The sequence below is a fragment of the Podarcis gaigeae genome, assembly GCF_964106915.1.
Source record: "Podarcis gaigeae genome assembly, chromosome: 3".
NCBI lineage: Eukaryota > Metazoa > Chordata > Lepidosauria > Squamata > Lacertidae > Podarcis > Podarcis gaigeae.
Window position 1 is genome coordinate 47,220,290 of NC_139680.1, and position 19,548 is coordinate 47,239,837.

The window sequence follows — 19,548 nt, forward strand, 5'->3', positions numbered from 1 at the left end:
TTTTTAATTGATATAATAAATATTCCTTATGGAACGTACACAGAACATGTTTCAATAAAATATGAAGGTGGTTCTTAAATCTATCCCGCTTGCCAGTTTAAGAATAAAGAATTGAAAACAGAGACATATTTGGACACACTGAATATTCTGAAGTTTATGGTTATTGCCCTGAAATCAGAATTATGCAAGCTTAGCTTGACATGCAACTTCTGTTTGCAATTTTTTAATGCTTCCATGAGGAGCAAATCTCTTACTGAATTAATACCACAAAAGGTTTTATGTTGTAAATCTTAAAATATTAATAGAAAAATGTTTACACAGTGTCAAATGTGAACAGCAATTTCAATTATTCTGTTTGAAATACATTTAAGTTCCACTGACATGGGTGGTGCTAGCATCTTTAATGTACAAGGCCTGAAGCTGGGTAATGTTGCTGAAACAAACAAACAAACAAACAAACAAACAAACAAACAAACAAACATTCTTCTTAAAGCAACCCAAGAAGATACACAACAACACATAACACATTTTGTCTAGCACAGACTTATAAAAATAAAGTTGTATCTTTGGTTGCATACCCTGAAATGCTGGCTTGTTCATGCTAGCCATACGAGGACAATAGTGCTGGCCTGGGAAGCCCTGAATGTGTACTTCCAATGGAACTGGGCGCACTGACGGCCTGAAGTTGAATAGCCCCATCTAAAGAGAAAACATATAAATGGTTCACTGTTCATGCCTCAGGTTGTTTTTATCCCCAAACCAATGCCAGAGTGCCCCTCCTCTCAAAAACAACTGGCATTCATGTCTTTTGCATACCTGATTGATATTTAGCCAATCGGCAAGATCCCTGGCATTAGCTAATGCAGTCGACAAACCAACAACTCTGACAGGCTTTTCTGTGTGAGATGAGATGAAGTTAGTACGAGACACAATAACTTCCAGCACAGGGCCTCTCTCATCCCCTAGGAAAGGAGGAAAAGGAAAACAGACATCAATATTCTTTAAAGTTCAACTCGCAATGCCAGAGCACACTTCAATTCCAGCAATAATAATGGTGAAAACGATGCTCACCTAGCAGATGGATCTCATCTATGATGAGAATGGAAACTTTTTGAACATAGCTTCTGTTCTGCCAGCTTCTGCTGACCCCATCCCACTTCTCTGGTGTAGTAACAATGAGGTCAGCCTGGGCAATTGACCTCATATCAGGAGTCACATCCCCTGTCAACTCCACAACCCTGTAAAGGGAGTCAAATGGTCATTGTGAAGCAATACAACACAGATTCATATCCGTTTTGGAGTAGACAGTAGGTCCAGAACATTAACCCTTAATATAAACATGCAGAAAAACCCCAAACCCTTTGCTGTCTCTGACTAGGATGAATCAACAATAGGATCCAAAGGCTGACTTCCTAATCCATCACCCTAGCTGAAAATGGAAAGTAGTCAATCTCCATTCTAGTTGTAGCAGCTCCTTTTACAGACAAGATCAAAGCTGGAGTTGTCATGAAAGTGGTAGTCTAGAGGTCAGTAGGGAAAAACAATATTCATTTTAATACAGGACCCTACTTATCCATGCTGAAAAGCAGCAGATCTTCTATCTACCCTAGTCATGATTTTTATAAAGTCATCCCTATTATAAAGTGATTTCAAGGTGTGATGTGTGTAGATAATATCTGAACATTTATCACATATACAGATTCTTAGCTAATGCTAGATCAATGTACAGGAAGTTTCTGCTGGGCTAAGATATCTCTCTCTCTCTCTCTCTCTCTCTCTCTCTCTCTCTCTCTCTCTCTCTGTTTGATAGTGAGAGGATCCTGAGCCTGAAGAAATATTCTTCAGAAAAATACTTTTCTTCAGAAAAATACTCTTCAGGAAATTATTCTCTACAAGTTTTACAACTTTTACTGTCATGTACAAGTTATGCTGTCTTGTAAAGACAGCCGAATTCTCAAAGGACAACAAGTTCTGAAAAACACAACTTTCTTTTTTTATGCTACCTGTTGACAATTCTTTTGACATGGAAGCTAACCTTTATCTGAATATGAGGTATTACAGGATTGTTGTTGCTTTTCTTTTCTTTCTTTCTTTTTTTACAAAAAAGTTTTATTTCTGACCATGTTAAAAAGCAAGCTTACTTTTTACCAAGCTTTTCTTCAATTCTAATTTTCCAGTCTTCAATTCTCTCTCGCACCAGCGCTTTCAGGGGAGCAATATACACTGCCTGCAAGACAAAGGCCAAAGGAAGCAAGAAAAAGTGTGAACACACAGACATATTGTAGGTTTTAAAATAATTAATAAGAGCATTTAAAACAACTACAACATATTGCGTTTACTTCCTTGCATTTCTCATTCATTGGAAAAAATATATTCATATTTAGTAGTGGTTTTTCCATTTCACAAATGTGGTAAAACATTTTTTTAATGAACACACTCAGATAAGAAAGAAGTGTTCTTACACAATAGCACTGTCCATTTGCATGGCAAGTTCTGAACTAATAAAAAGCAGAATAAAAAAAGCGAACATTTCTCAGGAAAATAAATGTTTTTGCAAACCTTGGATGTAGGATAGTTGTTGAAAATTCTGAAGATAGCCAGTTCTGCTGCAACTGTCTTCCCAGAGCCTGTTGGAGCTCCAAGAAGAACATTACAATCTGTGTGATAAAGTGTATGGAATATCTGCGTCTGAATTGGGTTGAAATGAGTGAATTTATACAGGGCTTCATACTCGGGACGTCCCAAAGCTGTGATAGGTAAAGGCTGGAGATCCAGTAATTCTAAAAATTGAGGAATTACGATTAGTATATATTTAAGCTTGCAACACGGAACATCACATCATTTATAATGTCAGCACCAAAAACCCTAGAAAACACATAATATATGAACCAGATTGTGAAGGATGCTGTCCACATTGTCTTTTCAAACCTATTGAAATCTAGATCAAAATCTGCCATATCAAAGTAATTAAATCATGGAGAAAAACACTGTGGTTGAGGAAAAGGATACCCAAAGCGTTGAAAAAACAGGTGTCTGCTTATACAGTAGCAGTTCTACTAAGAGAAAAGTCTTAAAATACAGCTGGGATTGGGGGGGGGGGATTCAGAAGAAGAAAAAAGAAACTGTGATGTATAATTGGATTTAATAGTACAAAAGCACAGAACTCAGTACTTGCATGAATGGAAGGCAGCTCACATAACTTACTTCACTTCTTTTTCTCCTTACAATCCCATGCACCCCTCAAATCCCTCTCAATATAGGTTTTTTTTTGGGGGGGGCTGTGTTATTAGGGGCTACAATGGGGGAACTGACCAAAACTGAGTGGAGGGAGCTTGCTCCAATGGGTTCCCCTACAATGTTCTCCCAATTTTTCCATGTCTTGCTCATGACTCCACCGGAGGAGAGGCGATGTAGAAGCCCAAAACTCACTTAATGCTAAACCATAGTTAACTTCATGTCTGAACATGGCCGTTATGTCCTATGCCTAAAAATGATACAAATAGGACAATGGCAGATCTCCCATATTTGGACCTCTAAAAATCTATTCACATGTGCAGGTCTGAATTATGATAATCTCAAAGTTGTTCTACATGGCAAGGCGTGTGGCAGAGGATTGATGTTTTGGTGTTACGGGGAAACTGCATTTCTTTACAACAAAGCAAAATAAACAGACGTTTCTTAATATCTAGTGGGGAAAAACAACATTTCAAAAGAATGGGCCCACTCTATGGACAAGCAGAGGTGAAGCTGAGACCACAACATTAGTCTGAGCAAAGGCAGTTTGTTAACCTTATTGCAGGCTTCCTCAACCTCGGCCCTCCAGATGTTTTTGGCCTACAATTCCTATGTTCCCTAGTTAGCAGGACCAGTGGTCGGGGATGATGGGAATTGTAGTCTCAAAACATCTGGAGGGCCGAGGTTGAGGAAGCCTGCTTTATTGCCATAGTAAAGAAATGACAAATCACCACAGAATATTTGCTTGGTTGATCAGGATAGACCATATCCCAATTATATTTTAAAAATGCAACGAGAAATTCAAGAGAAAGCAACAGGATTATATAGAACATTCTGGAAGTATCTGATTGCTAAACAATTATGAGCTGTGGAGAGCTGAAGCTCTGATATGTATATAACAAGACTGGATTGGACTTCTATTAAATTAGTCAGGACTTGCATCGATTCTGTTACACAGATGCTTTCTTTGAAGTTACGTTTGGCTCAAGATCTCAGTGCCTCTTTTAGGATGCTTCACAGTAAGGTATGGATGGAGAGCCATAAAATCTGCTGAAGCTGCAGGACTTAATATTCACAACATACTTTTCATAGATATTTCAGAACTCTTTCATCATTCCCTGCTAATGCTGTGATTTCTTGGGATCTGTCAGAGGGAGAAAAGGCCTTTTCTTGATCTTTGTCTAGCAGGACCTTTGTACACTTCATTGTTTCAGAGGAACCAGATGGGAATGGCAGTCAATTACCATAAATCCTGGAGGTCCCCTATCTGCTGATGTGTAAATATCTTTTTGTTTCTTCTGAATAGCACTCATTGATCAGTCAATTAGATAAATAGGGTACACGTTTAGCCAGACAGCTTAGGTACAGCACAACAATGGCTAAACACATCCTATGCACGTATGAATTTATACATGCAAAAACAGGGAGCTGTCAGCTCCAGACATGTACATTCTGAATGCACTAAGTATACTGGATTTTAAACAGGGATGATGACAAAAGAAGTCTATACAATAATAGGCACACTGATGTTATATCTCTCTGGTAAACCTAGAAGCAGCAAACAAATGCATGTGCCACCTGTTTTTGATTTTGTGACTAATAAATGTGGGGAATGAATAAAATAATGTGAAAGTAGTGCCCTGTATTAGTTCCTAGATAAAACAAATAGTATAGTGAAGAGAAAATATTATCCCTCTCTTTTAAGGACAAAATATATTTTTCCTAATGGCACAAAATACTGAAAATTCCACTGAGAGACAATTAGAGAAAAATGTTGTAAAGCATAAGTCAATTTGCTGCAGCTAAGAGAGAAGTTCCAAAGATTCATTGAAGATTAGCTAATAGATTTCACTGTTGCAAAGTATTAATAATCTAAATTAGCAACAAGTGAGGAAGGAAAAAACATAAACAATGATGCATATTATCATTTTAGGACGAACGATAGCCTTAGAAATCAAAATGACCTATGATTGTGCAGGAATGCTGCTCTCCTTTGTTACCTGTATGAGGTGGATGTCTTTCTGGTAGAATCAGATGTTGAAAATTGATGATACAGACAGCCTCAGCTCCTAACCATCTATCAGATACAGCCCGGATATAGTACTGGGATGGTAGTGGTTCAAAAATGGGAATTGTGAATACCAACAGCTGAGTCTCTTTTGCAATGACCTATGGTAAAAATAAATGTAAAAAATACACACATATACTACAATAATCACTCTCCAGATGACAAAAATTATGTTGCTCTGTATTTTCATGTAAATGCAAAAAATGAAATACACATAAGCAACCGAGCTTATTGCATCTGTTTATATTCATAAAACACACAGTAAAACAGAAGAGAAGCAATTCCTCTCTTTTGGTTCTTTGGGCTTTAGAGACAGATTCTGTACTAAATGGCTTAACACAATGGGATTGGGCTCCTGCTTATTAAGTGATTTCTTTTGATGGAACTGTAGCTAGTAATAATCTGTATTGACATCTGTAATAGAAGGTAGCGTCACATATTTGATTTTTCATCTGCAAGTAATTGTTCTTTCAGACACACCAGAAAGGCAAATCCTTTATTAGATTTTATTTTTAAAGTGATGCCAGTGAATGATCACACAGAAAGCCAATTTTAGCATGTGAATCTGAAAACAAAATTCAGACAGATACTGGATACCTAATAAAATTGTATTACAACATTTATATTAAACTGATGTTTATGGAAGTCTATCCCACCACTTTACGTGGTATGTGCTTTGAACTGCTGTGTTGGATACATTTACCTGCTTTTTTTGAATAATGAAATATTCTGAATGGTAAATATGATCATTGGTAGGATCTTCCACCCAAATCCACCAGGGCTCTCCACCTGTTCCATGTACCTAGTTGACAAAGAAAATCCACACTCATTAAAAATATTCTAGCTCTGTTAAGACTTTCAATCTGCACATTAAAGTAAACTGGCAGGTGCATTATTTCGACTGATGAAAAAAGTGTTGGTAAAATGTCTCAGAATACCACTGTGCCTAACATCAGCAAGGCATATTTGAACCTATTTAGTCTGGAAAGGAAAGACTCCTATCTCCTATGCATGTCCCCATGCAAGAATGTGTGGGACCAACAGATTTTTTTCTTAGTAGGCTTCTTGCAAAAAGCTATGCTTTGCAGTTTCCCTGGATTCATGGGATTGCTTAAAATTTACCCATGTGGTTGGTAACATTCAGTGTGATGGATGCCAATTTAAAGGCATAGCTTCACAACCAATATGCTTCTGATCTTAGTGAAGCAAAATACAAGTATCATATACCATACGTCAATATCATCTGAAGTATAGGCAAGGAAAAGTTACTTTAAAAAAAATCATGCTCACTGGTTGTGTGTTGAGTTAAACCCAGAGGATTCCAAGTCACTTAGCAAATTCTCTAGGCTTTACGTTTTAGGCATCTTTACCTGATCGCTCCATTTGAAATCTGAAGTGATGTTCAACCTAACTCTCAGCACAGTGCGTGTAATTGGCTGGATGGTTGCTTCCATTGTAATGGAGGGAATTTGATGGACACACTGTTTGACCTTTAAGCCAATATTCACATGATGAAGCATGTGACCTGCAAAGTAAATATAAAACTTGAAACAAATCTGCATTTTACCAGAAGTCTAAGGGAAGTGGTGAGGAAAGGAGGCAATCACACAATCTCTCTCTGGGCCAACTTTTAAATATTGCTTGGCCCAAGACCTTGTCCATGTCATCAGGTCGCATTTCAGCTACATGGGACTCAGTAGCAGGAGGATTAGTATGTTTCTAATATCAAAGCAATGTGCAAGCAAGTCAATATAAATTTAGGTTGTGAGCCTTTATTATAGAGAAGTATTTTCAGTAGTCTAAAATTAATACCACAAAGGCCTCAGGATAAGGGTAGGATTGAAATGCAAGCAAAACAGTAAAGACAGAAATAGAGTTCAAATTAAGTCAAGACACACTGACTTAGCTTTTTCCTGTATCTTACCGATTTCATCTTTCCTCATGTCCTTCAACTTATCAATTGTGAGATTCTTTTGCTCCAATTTGGAAAGGACTGACGGTGGCAGGACTGAGAATTGACGCAGAGGGCTGACCCAACCCCACAATCGCTTGTCAATTACTTTGCTAAGGTTTAGTAGCCGGTATGTCATCGCAGGCCAGCGTTTTCGAAGAGCCACTTCAAAAAGAGCTCGGACAATACGTGCTGCATTCTGTAGGGTACAAGCAGGTGATAAATTGTATTGTTATGTCTATTCCTTATCTATTACAATACACATATGTTTCAAACGGAATGGTGCAACTATGGATGACATTAATTGCTCATATTTATTTCGGCCAAAAACCCAGTGTAGACTACAATTTAAACTATTAAAACAAACAAATGGCACAAAATATTCTCATTCCAACTTCAGGAGCTGACAGCACAAACTTCCAGGCCTGGCCACTTAATTCTGCCTTCCCTTGGGGGCACACAGAACTTTCTGAAGGGATGATGCCCCAACATGGATGTTCAGGAAAGTCTTTCTCCATTGTAGTTTCCATATTATGTAATTTTCTCTTGAAGCGGCAGCTGGCAGCTTCACTTTACAGTTTCCAACAACAAGCTGAAAGCGACTTAGTTTCATAAGTCATTTGCTGAGAAATTAATTTTTAAAAAAACTGCTGCTTTATCTTCTTATCTATGCTATCATATTGTATGTTATTTATTTGTTTCTTGTGGTTGAACATCACCTTGGATATGCAAATGCTTTGAATAGAAAAGCTTTTAGTCAACAAAGAGCACAAAGTTTGTGAAGAAAATACAGAAAGAATTTTCAACCAAAGTTTTTTGAAACCCTAGAGGATAGGCTTTCTGAAAGCCATGATAATCTACCATGATAAGTCTTGCCTTACAATGACCAAACACAGAAGTGAGCACTGGGTATATTCTAAGTCTGACCCTTCTTTCTTGGGTGACAATGGTTAGGTCAACAGATTTTCTAAAATAAGAGAACATTTCCATTGTCCTGTGCAATATTTCAGAGCTTCACGGCAGATGCACAGAGCTCCTCAACAAACAATGTAACTGTGAAAAGAATCCTCTGTGGGCAATAAGCTATATATATATGCATTACATATAGGTTGAGACACATACACACAAAACGATTAGTTTTTCAAATCCAAATCTCATGTCAAATATGTATGGGCTTCAACACATGGGGCCTCTAGTTTTCTGTGTTTCTGGGGTAAGTATTCATGGGATACATGCACACATTCATACCTGTGCAACATAAGCAGAATCAGAAATAAGGGAAAAGCTGTCCATCTCTCCTCGGCTAACATATGTTTGCAGAAGGATATTTATTTTCCCGTAACTGTTCTCTACACCACCAGGAGCGGGAAGTTCACAGAAATCACCCAGCAAGGCTTCAAGCTCTTCTATTTCTTCTTCTCTCACCTGAAACACAAATTAATAGACTTTGAAAAGACTGGTGCAACTTGTTAAATCTTCCACATGAAAATTAAATGCCAATTATCTCTCAATAAATGTGTTTTTAAACAGTCTACAGTTTCTGAAAAACAAGTCTCCCAGCACTGTACTTAATAAAACTTAATTGAAACTATCTTAATAATGACACAATTGCATTTCATTATGTATCACCTTTTATTAAGGTTGCCATTGACACATAAAAATGTGATATGCCTCAAAAATTAAGTCTTCTGACCGTACCATCCTCAACCTGATGAGATTTCCCTTTTTATTTGACCAGAGTATGACCTCTGTCCTTCTGGATTAGGGCCAACCTGAATTAACATTAAATGCATTCATTAAAATCATATAGTTTGCATGTGGCATATTATGTTCTTAGCTCAAAACTCTGAAGTACTATGATTCATGGTATTAAGGTTTTCACTGTTAATAAGATTAAGTCTGAATGCAAGTAAAGAAATATTCATATCTACAGTTTGAATAATGCATAGTATTTCAAATTTTCACTCATACTTGCAAAACAGAGCATACATTTACATATTCTTTGATTTGCTGAAAGTCTATTAGTCTAAAACTTATTTAAAGAGGGTAAATGTTTGGCACCTGCAGGGAACCATACAGAGGCCGTTTCCCTTAAGCCCTGACCAGCTCATTCAACATGAAAGCAGAGCAGAAAAGTCACAGATGTCACTTGAACCATTTGCAGGATTTCTCAATCATCCCCCAATTATGTCACTTCAAGAAGACCCCACGCTCTTAACTACCAAACTACAGTTTGTTAACATCAAATCCTTTCCTTCACTGGCACAGCTTTTGAATGAATGAAGTGGCGGAGGTTTCAATAAACTTGAAGCGGCACCTAAACTCTCATCACAACGTCAGTTTTGCCTTTCTTCCTAACGTTTAGGAACATTTGCATCCAGATTCAAAGCAGACTTTGGGAGATTGCAGTGATTTGATTTTTTAAAATTCTTAATTTTGCAAAAGAAAGTGACTATTCTCTAACACAATGCTAGCCAGTAAAACTCCAACTCATCTTGAAAGGATTTCTTTATAAAGTACACTCAACCTCTTCCCTGTTTCTTGAAGAGCTGCCAGAACAGAACACTCACAGCCCTCTGGGTTGCATTCCTCATTAAGACTATTCACTTTAAAGTGAATTCCATGAATTAAAAACTGGGGGTGAGATCAGATGTAGCATGAGCAGGCATCTGCTTGCGTAACATGGTTTCTCCATTCTTTCTCCCCCGCCCCCCAGCAGCTCTCTGCACACATTCAAAATCTGCTCTAGATAGTTGGGAAACCCTGAGAACAAATTCTGGAAGCATGGAAAAGGGCTACAGAGGAGAGAACAGCAACTGGAAGTCTTGTTGCACTGGATTTCCAGTTGTGCAAGGGAGGTAGACATCACTGAATGTTGTCCGGGATTAGAAAATGTACTCTAGTTAGAAAATAAGATTCTGGCCTAAATCATGTATATCCGGCCAGCTGTACTGAAGAAGCCCCTGTTAGTGTGGGCTTTAGCATTCACCAAACTGACAGGTGCAACACTGTGCATGGGAGACAGAGAGATGCATGGAGCTGTCATTATATAGCAGTAAATGAAGACGTTCCTGTATCCAGTAACACACACACACACACACACACCACTTTCCATGTGTAGAAAAGAAGCCTTTAAAAAAAAGGTGATGTGTTCTTACCTTGATCTGTTCAAATTCCTCTGCTTTAGACACTATAGCAAGAATGTCACCTTCTGTTTTATGAGCATCAAACAGTTCATTGAAAGTCTGCAAAAAAAGAGAGGTTCGCCTTTGAGAATATTTATCAATAGTGCCAATCTAGACACAAAGTGGTAGAGATGGAGAACTTATTGGCAACATCGCCGCTCAAACGAAACCTTTTTTTATTTTGAAAAGTGATGTGGAGTTTTGAACACAGGAAGCATATATACTAGTTTCACATTGTGCAATTTAAACATTAGCTCGAATTTGGTTAAAGGAGCTTGCTATACACAGGGCAAGATTCTTCTAAAAAGTCAAGTCATCAAGGTGCCAATGGTGTATCCATTTTTTAAAAACTGAAAGTTTAAGGTAGTGCATACTAAAATGTGACTGAGTCCAAATATGAGGACATCAATAATTTGATTTTAAATAACCTAAATGGGACTGTATGTTCAAAGATGCAACATCTTTCAATTAAGATCCTCACAGTAAGTCTTTCAAATATGGAGCAACAAATGCTAACACTTTTCAGAAGTTCATATCACTTCTGCAAACACATACACAAATGTTCTTCATAGGGTGTTGGAGAATTATGTCAGAAATGGAAATGGGAGCTGAAATTGCCACAATTCAAATGTCTGTCCAAGGTCATTAACAAAATCATACAAACAGTATTCACTATATATATTTTTAGACTGCAAATAATATGTAAATAATTGTGATTTTATGCATTGGTTTCAATGTTTCCTTTCCACTGAAATGCATTGAAATTAATTACACGATTAATTACATTAGTTCCAGCCATTGTGGATCATGAGACAAATAATCAAGGTTTTAGTGGAAACCATGCTCCTTGTGACCAACACATAACAGGATAGAAATCACTGCCTCTTTACAATCCCGAGTTCTGCAACACTCTAACTACTGAAATGTCTTCAGAACATACACATTTCCAACATGTTGAATAAAATGGTGTTTTCCACAGAGTCAATCCTACCTTACTAGTAGTTTTCTCTGAACCCTCCCTTATAGAATAAGATAATGCAAACGATAATGTTACACCAGATCAAGTCCCCTCACCCCTCCAGAACTTGGATTTAAAAGCACATAAGCAAGCACAGAATTGTAGCTATTTATTTTATTACAAATCTAAGATGAAGATGCTGTTAAACAGATCTTCGTGGCATTATTTCAAAATATGAGAAAGTATGCAGAGAAATAGCATGGGTACCTCAATTGTATTATATTTAATGTAGTAGTGGCTGGCAATTCTGCCTAGATCTGTAGAAGAAAAAAATCCAGTTCTCTCTTCAAAACGAATCATCCGAGCTTTGTCCAACTTTCGGCCAACTTCAATCACTAGCTGCTCTCTGTGCTTCTCTAAGCCTGGATCCATCTGAAATATAGTAAAGCATTATATATATTTATCTGTTGCCTGTCCTCCCACTTTTAGTTTCAGATTAATATATGGATATGCATACATAGTACAATTTTATTGATTTCATTTGACTCTGTTCAATTTATCTAGAATATTTAGAACTGAAATGCTTAATAAGTTTGGGATGTGTCGGTATACATAACTTGACAAATAACCTTATTATGGATAGTAATAACAAAAGGTGGCATATTTTCGAAGAATTTATTGTAGCTGTTGTTATACTAAGTAATAGCCAGATATATTAATGGTTTGAAGAATATTTGCTTAACATATGAAATGCAAGGGGAAGAGGAACTAATTTTTGCTTCGCTATTCCTAAAATTGCACTCACAAAATCAAGCTTCCCCTCTAAGATGAAACCCATCCCTTTGAAACAGTAGGGCTGGGACCAATTTGTTTTGGACTCAGAGATGAGCAAAGTTTTAATTCAGTGTAACCACTGGCTGCAGTAGGAAGAAGTTACTACAAACAACAACTGAATGTTAGCATGAAGTTCTAAATCCCTTAACTATATAAAGAATAAGAAGTCTCTTTTTACCCTGTAGTACATATGAAGACAGGCAAAGATTCACTGTATTGAATTCTCCCTTTTTTCCAGCTTGGGCTCCTAAAAGTCCTATTATCTCCCTATGAGAATATTCTGTGTTAAAGAGGGTCATTTCAGAATTCAAATATATTCAAGTATTCAAATATATTCAAGATGAGTAGAGGGAATTGGATTTTATTTAATGTTATAGGAACAATTTAAGCAAACACCAGGTACTAAAGGCAGATTTAAGAAATTTTCTTAGAATTTTATATTTGAGCCTGAGCAGTCTACATACAGCAGCAAAGACAAACACCTGCCTTTTCAGCATTTGTAAGCTGTAAGTCTCATTAGAATGTGAAAGTAAAGAATAAATTATCAGCCATAAAAAGGAGAAAAGGCCTAGCTTTGACCTAAGTGTGGTCAAATGATATCTTGTGTGACAAAAAATTATATTTGACAAACTATCCAGTCACTGCTTGTAGCTATGATGTTGCAATTCTCTTCCAAGAAAAATGGGTATTTTTTTATCGGAAAAGGATTATACCAAATAGCTATCATCATCACTTTGTCCTACTGAACAAGGAGAAGTTTTCTCAAGCAATGTGGGATGCCACCAATTATCTTTTTGTAACCAAGGTCGACAAATTATTACTATCCTTCTATGAGTAGCGGCAGGGCTGGATTTAGGTTTGATGAGGCCCTAAGCTACTGAAAGTAATGGAGCCCTTTATATGTCTAGCTGTCCTTTGTCAACAACAAATTGTCAGTTTTTTGTGTTGAATATATGCTGTTTGGTAATTTATGGACCTAATAGGTATCAAAATATGTATTTTATCAAAGTAATTGTTGAACTGAAATACAATTAAGAAGATGTTTATTAACAAAAAAGGTAAAGCACCCCTGACAGTTAAATCCAGTCGCAGACGACTCTGGGGTTGCTCATCTCACTTTACAGGCTGAGGGAGCTGACGTTTGTTCGCAGAATTTTCCGGGTCATGTGGCCAGCATGACTAAGCTGCTCCTGACGAAACCAGAGCAGCGCATGGAAGCGCCGTTTACCTTTCTGCTGGAGTGGTACCTATTTATCTACTTCCACTGGCGTGCTTTCGAACTGCTAGGTTGGCAGGAGCTGGGACTGAACAACGGGAGCTCACCCTGTCGCGGGGATTCGAACCGCTGACCTTCTGATCTGCAAGCCCAAGAGGCTCAGTGGTTTAGACCACAGCACCACCCACGTTTTTTATCTTATATTTTGGAAATGTACATCCAGTTTTTCCCCCTTTAAATTTTTTGGGGGCCCCCAAAAGAGTGGGGCCCTAAGCTATAGCTTATTTAGCTTATATGTAAATCCAGCACTGAGTAGCGGTGCTGATCATAAGATTACCTACTGAGTTCATTCAACAGGCTTGCATATTCAGGGTTTATTCTCTTAACCACTATACCAGCACTCACTCTCAGATTCTGAGTGTTGAACTGAAAGAGCTAGGGGTTATCCAACTGCTGGTGTGCCTGGCAACCACACATCCTGGTAGCTGCAGAAGGGTCACATTGAACCCTTTTCTCATAACAATGAATGTGTGGATGTGAAGGGGCATCAGCGATTGCTTACCCACAACTGCTCATGCATTCATGAATGCACAAGGGGGTTCACGTGAACATTTTCACATTTAGTTTGCAAAGCTTATATTTAGCACCGAAATACTGAGAGAGATTGCTGTACGAAACCAGGTCTGAATAGGCCACCTTCACATACGCTGTGTGCTCAGTTGACTGTATTCTGTGTGTTCTGCCTGAGTGTTCAAAACTTTATCTATCAGGATGACTCAGGAAAAATAATTCAAGTTGCTTTCCTTTTTACATTTTGTTCAATGGAGTATTTTCCATGTTTTAAAGCACTTAGAGGAGTTGCTGACGTCAGGAAAAGCAGCACTGGCAAATATTTAATCTCCCATCAGGAAAGGATTATGGAACCAGAAAGCAGGTTAGTTTTTTCATGCATTTTCTACCTGATAAGCCTTGTGACTGATGCCATATACTAATGGGTTTGCTCTCATCCGTACATAAAGGTAAGTGTAACTTATCCACTTTACTGCTTCCTCGACATTTGTCACTGTTCCGAGAGCAATCTGCAAGTAGGAAGAAATAAAATTAAATTTACATGTTAAGAGCCGAAATTGATATAAAGGCAACCATAAATTCTATGAGCAGGAAATGAGGAATTATAATGAAATATTCCCAAGCTGGCAAATTAAGGGGCTTCATTTAAAAAATAAAAATAAAAAAAGATGTACCAAGATTTATTTCACTATTTATTTTTTTGAAGTATTTCCATCCTATGGCTTTTTCTTGAAATCAGAGGCCCTGATAGAAAGTTTCTCCACAGTATCAGTTCTTTCATAGTAGGAGTGTCATATTCTAACAAACTTAGAACGCAGTACACTTGGAAAACCAGATTATGCATTTCAACATTACTGTGATGCTTTATGGAAAATGTTTGCTCAAGTGTCCTGGGCATCAACAGAATATTGAGTTGCATCCAGTTTTTATCCTTCACTCAGAGAAGGCTTTTTACTTTCGTGGAGAAATTCATGAACAGAAGAGAGAAGGCAATTTCTTCTGATTCTCATTTCCCTCTATGGCCTCCCATCATGCAAATGTGCTAAAGGAAGCTGGAAAACTCACTGGTACAATATGGGAGGTTATAATCTTGCCTTCTGTATATTGGTCTGGGTTTAGAAGTTCCATTCCATAAACAGTAGGAGCTTCAATTCATGGGAGCAGAGTTCTACTCACTAAATGATACCTTTCAAATGAAACTTTGGATCCTACTGCATCCCATCATCATTTTGGGCGTTAACATTTTTGTACAATTCCAAGTGGGGAACACTCTTCTATTTAGTCATATGTATTTAAGTGGGAATGCATGTCAAGGTTAACAGATACACACACAAACACTGAAGTGATGCCACAGAATTTGTGTACAATTTTCTTTAAAAAAATACATTTCAATTATTTTACAGCTATATCATTTCTCTTGAACTGCACATCTAGCTAAAGAGGCTGTTTTTAAAAGGGCAATGGCAGAATGGAAACTACCACGATAAGACAATGTCCTGTCACCCCATATAGCTAAAATATATTGTAATATGGACTCTGCAAGCTGACTCATACAACACAAATGCTGAAATGTGATTGAGACGTATAGATAGGCCGTAAATGCACACAATGTCATCAAACTATATTAAGTGCTAAGTAAAAACCAGCACCAAAACTACACCCATTTACTTGGCCAATTCCAAAGCACTAGATTATATGGAATCACTGTAAAAAAAAAGTTCATAAAATAAATTCTGAAATTCCACACTTTCATTGATATTCACTTAGAAATTAGCCTCACTGATTTATATGGAAACTAGTTCCGAGCAAGTGAATTTATAATGGAAAACCTTGTATCCCCAACAAAGCACATTTACTTGAAAATAAGTACTACCAACTCATTTCCCAAGAGTCTAACCATCGTAATCCAATTCCCCTCTCCAAAATTATCCTATAAAACATTTCCATTCGTTCTAACACCCCAAGCTTCTATCTTATCATAAACAAAGCCTTCTCCTAACCGAGCCCAACAACCTGTGTCAGGATGACATGAAGCTGTTTAAAGTATCTTTAATACAAAATTCTCCAACTGCATTAATAGCACCAGATTTTGTTTGAGCCAAATTGTATCTCTCTGCTATCATGGACATTTAAAGTCAAATAAAGGTTATTTTGATATCTAGATGGGGCCGCATAAAGGTTAAAAATGCAGATTTACACTAAATGAGTGCATCTCCATCCAAACGAGAGGAAAAAAGGTACTAAGCCACAGGCATATCACACAATTTGTTACCTAAACTAATGTATGCATTTGATTTCTGCCCATGATTCAGTGAAGTACTTGCTTGTTCTATTTTGAAAGAGGAGTGAAGGCATTTCATCCTATTACACAACATCATTATTGCTCCTGGAAATGTGAAGTTTTGGACTACTGAAACTATAACACTCCTTTCAGAAAAGGTAACAATGTGCTCCTTCTCAACATGTTCTCCCCCTGCCCTGCTATGATAGCGATATTGGCCTTGCAAAAATTTACCCCTCTGAACCAAAATGCTGCTTTTAAAAATAGATAGCAAACAGGCAAATATGCAAAATAGCCCTAAAAAAAATCCTCACTGTGGAATTGCACTCGTTAAACATCAACAGGGCTACTACAGAACGAATGGATTAAAGACTGCAGCCATGAAGATGTTAAACTCTTTAATGTTATTATTATAGCCCTTATTGAACACAGATGGTGCTGCAGAACATAAACTACTTTTGAAGATTTGCTGCCACCTTGTGTCCTCTTCAGTGCCCTGTCGGCTTTTCTTTTTATAGAGAAAAAGGAAAGCTGAGCTGAAACCATCTATTTTGTGTCACTGCTGCTTTTTAAACACCTCCCATTTCAAGGGGGCACAGAAAAATATACTGAAAGTATCATCTATCTTTTTTTGTTCGGGTCATGTGCAAAGGCCCCAGGGAACTGTGGACACACAGACCTTGGAAGCCCCAGAACTCCCGGGATACAAGGGAGAAGAAACCCATTATCCTTGCATGATCACACCTAGGGCAGGTTCCAGACATGAGCTGCCACTTAGGCAAAATCTCTTTGCATACTGTACTCTCCAATCTATTTCCTCAGCAGGCACATTCTGACCTCTGCCATCAGTCAGGAATCCATGCACCACGGGGGGCAGAGGAGGGCCAGCTGCACCCCCACTTCTCAGGAAGAACATAATGGCAAGGGGGACACAAATCTGCCCCTTTCCATTGGCCAAGGAATGGACAATTACAGGAGTTTGCTTCCTGACACCTTGCCAAAGGAACACTCTGCTCCAATGTCCAATTGCCCTCGAGCTGCAGAAGGGGTGGGAGGGAGGAAAGCAACACTCGGGTTCCATCCATTGGCCAAGAGAACAAGGACCACCAACTGGTACCCAAGGAAGACCAGCAGAAAGGAAATTGGATTTAAATGGCTGTAGTTCACCATATACTCTAGGCGTTTGGCCTTTGGCCAAAAAGGCTCAAGAGTGGTTTACAACAATCTGTTCCGACTTTGTTTTGACCTTGAAGAAGAACTGATCTCAACCTTTCCTCTCCACATTCTGCCCCTTATGTGTCTTGTTCTCTTTGTTTGTAAGCCTGGGCCTGTTCCTTTCCTCTTTTTGAAAACTCATGAGAACGGCTTTGGGACAGAACAATTGTCTGAAGTGGCATAAAAATATAGTAAATAGATAGATGGATATGTAGAAAAGAGGGGCTCTCCCTAGACTCCAGTTCCAAGTATGAAAGCTGCCATAGGCATTGCCATAAAAGTACAGCTTCCCCTCTCCCCAAATCTTGGAAGATATCTCTGAGCTGTGCCCTATGGCAGAACCTTAAAAAAAATCCTTTCGGAGGTGTTGGTATACAGGACTTGGACACAGAGAGAAACACTTCATTTTGCGCATGTGTTTGGTAGCTTGGCAAACATGCAAATTTTGACACTCAACATCGCCACCCCACCCACAAGAAAATGAGTTCTAAGACAGGGCTTGGAAATGCTTTTGATTTCTGTGGATGATTCGTAACTACATAACAAATAACATTTTAACATAACAGTTTTGTTGGTTTATTTTCTCCAGAAACTTGACTCCTAAAAAAAGCAAAAAAGCATTGTATTGCCTGTTTGATGAGAAAAACCAAAGTAGAAGGTATAATTCTGCTTTGTTTTTTCTCTTTGCAAAGCTGAATTGATTTTGTTTGTAGGTAGGCAGGCAAAGAAGTAACTGTTCCCTGTTATTTACAAGAAAAGAAGGCAGGCGCAGAGCTCTGTTAGAACCAACATATGCCAGAGGAGATAACAAAACAACTGCTATGTCCAACTGCCATTAAAAACTGTACACATAGATTAGCTCATTTTCAGAAACATAGACTATAATCAGTTAAAATCACTAGGAATGCTGTCCCTAGAGAAAATAATTATTCATTTATTACGTTTATAATTCTATTATTTTAAAAAAATCATACAAACGATCCGAGAGATTGTAATGTGGATTAGTTTTGTTTCCATGCCCTTTTCCCTCTCAAACCAACCATACTTGTGCAGATCATCAGTAAATGTACATCATTACAAATGACCTTGTCCAAGATAAGCGTAGAGGACACTGTAATGAAAGGAAGATCTACACAGAAAGATGTAAAACACTTTTAATGAACTATATCCCTGCACAAAAGTTACTGGGTAGCTGAAGTATTGAACACTATAATTAAATCAACATTTGCAAGGGGGGAAATAGAACATTTGCCTTTGAACTGGCACAGCATGAATTCTTTTGTCAAGTGCTTCAATAGCATAGTCATGCCAGTTTGCTTGTTTTGGAACTGCTACTATATTCTGAATGGCCACCTATTTGCCACAACACCCTCCCACCCCAATATTTTATGTCCTGCCTGAGCAACCTTCAATTTACTTGTTATTTTTAAAGCAACATTTCTGAACTTAGTTGCCATACTCAACAGTGGGAGACATGCTTCATAGTATTTTAAGTCCTTAACAAAAGCACTATTTCAGATACTTCCAGAGGCCTGTTCCACTCCCCTTTCTCTTTCTATATATATTACCCCATCATGTTACAGACCATGTTACATACATCTTGGCATCAATCCTGAGCACTGTGCATACTGATACTTCCCCTCACTTTTCAGAATATGTTTAAGGATGCCAGGTGTTGCACTACTGTACCGCAGCAGGCTATTTATATGAAGCCAAGGCAAGGTTCTCTCATGTCCCACCTTGGAATACCCTCCCCACCCATTGCCTCCCTAGCCACACACCCTCTCTCTGGGTCATGCCCCTCATCAGCCCTGTCCTTGAACTCTGATGATGCCTTTTGCTTGCCTGCATAAAGGTCAGAGACTTGTATGTGAGCATGCATACAAACTAGCCTACTTATAAAATGTACACTCTAACACTGGCACGTGCCCCCACAAGGCTGCCCAGCAGGGAATGTGCCCCTCAGGCTGCAAACGGTTCCCCACCTCTCTCCCTTAGAGCACCCAGCAGCTCACAATCCACCAGATTCCCTTGCA

The 19,548-nt window shown here is 38.2% G+C and overlaps 1 protein-coding gene across 1 annotated transcript in view; it reads right to left on the bottom strand.

Annotated features, from left to right (window-relative positions):
• ASCC3 (activating signal cointegrator 1 complex subunit 3) overlaps nt 1–19,548 on the bottom strand; it is a 214,471-nt gene that overhangs the window by 74,104 nt on the left and 120,819 nt on the right. Inside the window, exons 17-29 of the mRNA XM_083731023.1 lie at nt 14,406–14,525; nt 11,664–11,828; nt 10,412–10,498; nt 8,502–8,678; nt 7,227–7,452; nt 6,673–6,827; nt 6,006–6,104; nt 5,235–5,403; nt 2,560–2,780; nt 2,142–2,227; nt 1,072–1,238; nt 817–962; nt 579–699 (exon numbers count right to left, since the gene is read on the bottom strand). Coding sequence (XP_083587149.1) covers nt 579–699; nt 817–962; nt 1,072–1,238; nt 2,142–2,227; nt 2,560–2,780; nt 5,235–5,403; nt 6,006–6,104; nt 6,673–6,827; nt 7,227–7,452; nt 8,502–8,678; nt 10,412–10,498; nt 11,664–11,828; nt 14,406–14,525 — 1,939 coding nt within the window. The remainder of the gene's footprint in view (nt 1–578; nt 700–816; nt 963–1,071; nt 1,239–2,141; nt 2,228–2,559; nt 2,781–5,234; nt 5,404–6,005; nt 6,105–6,672; nt 6,828–7,226; nt 7,453–8,501; nt 8,679–10,411; nt 10,499–11,663; nt 11,829–14,405; nt 14,526–19,548) is intronic.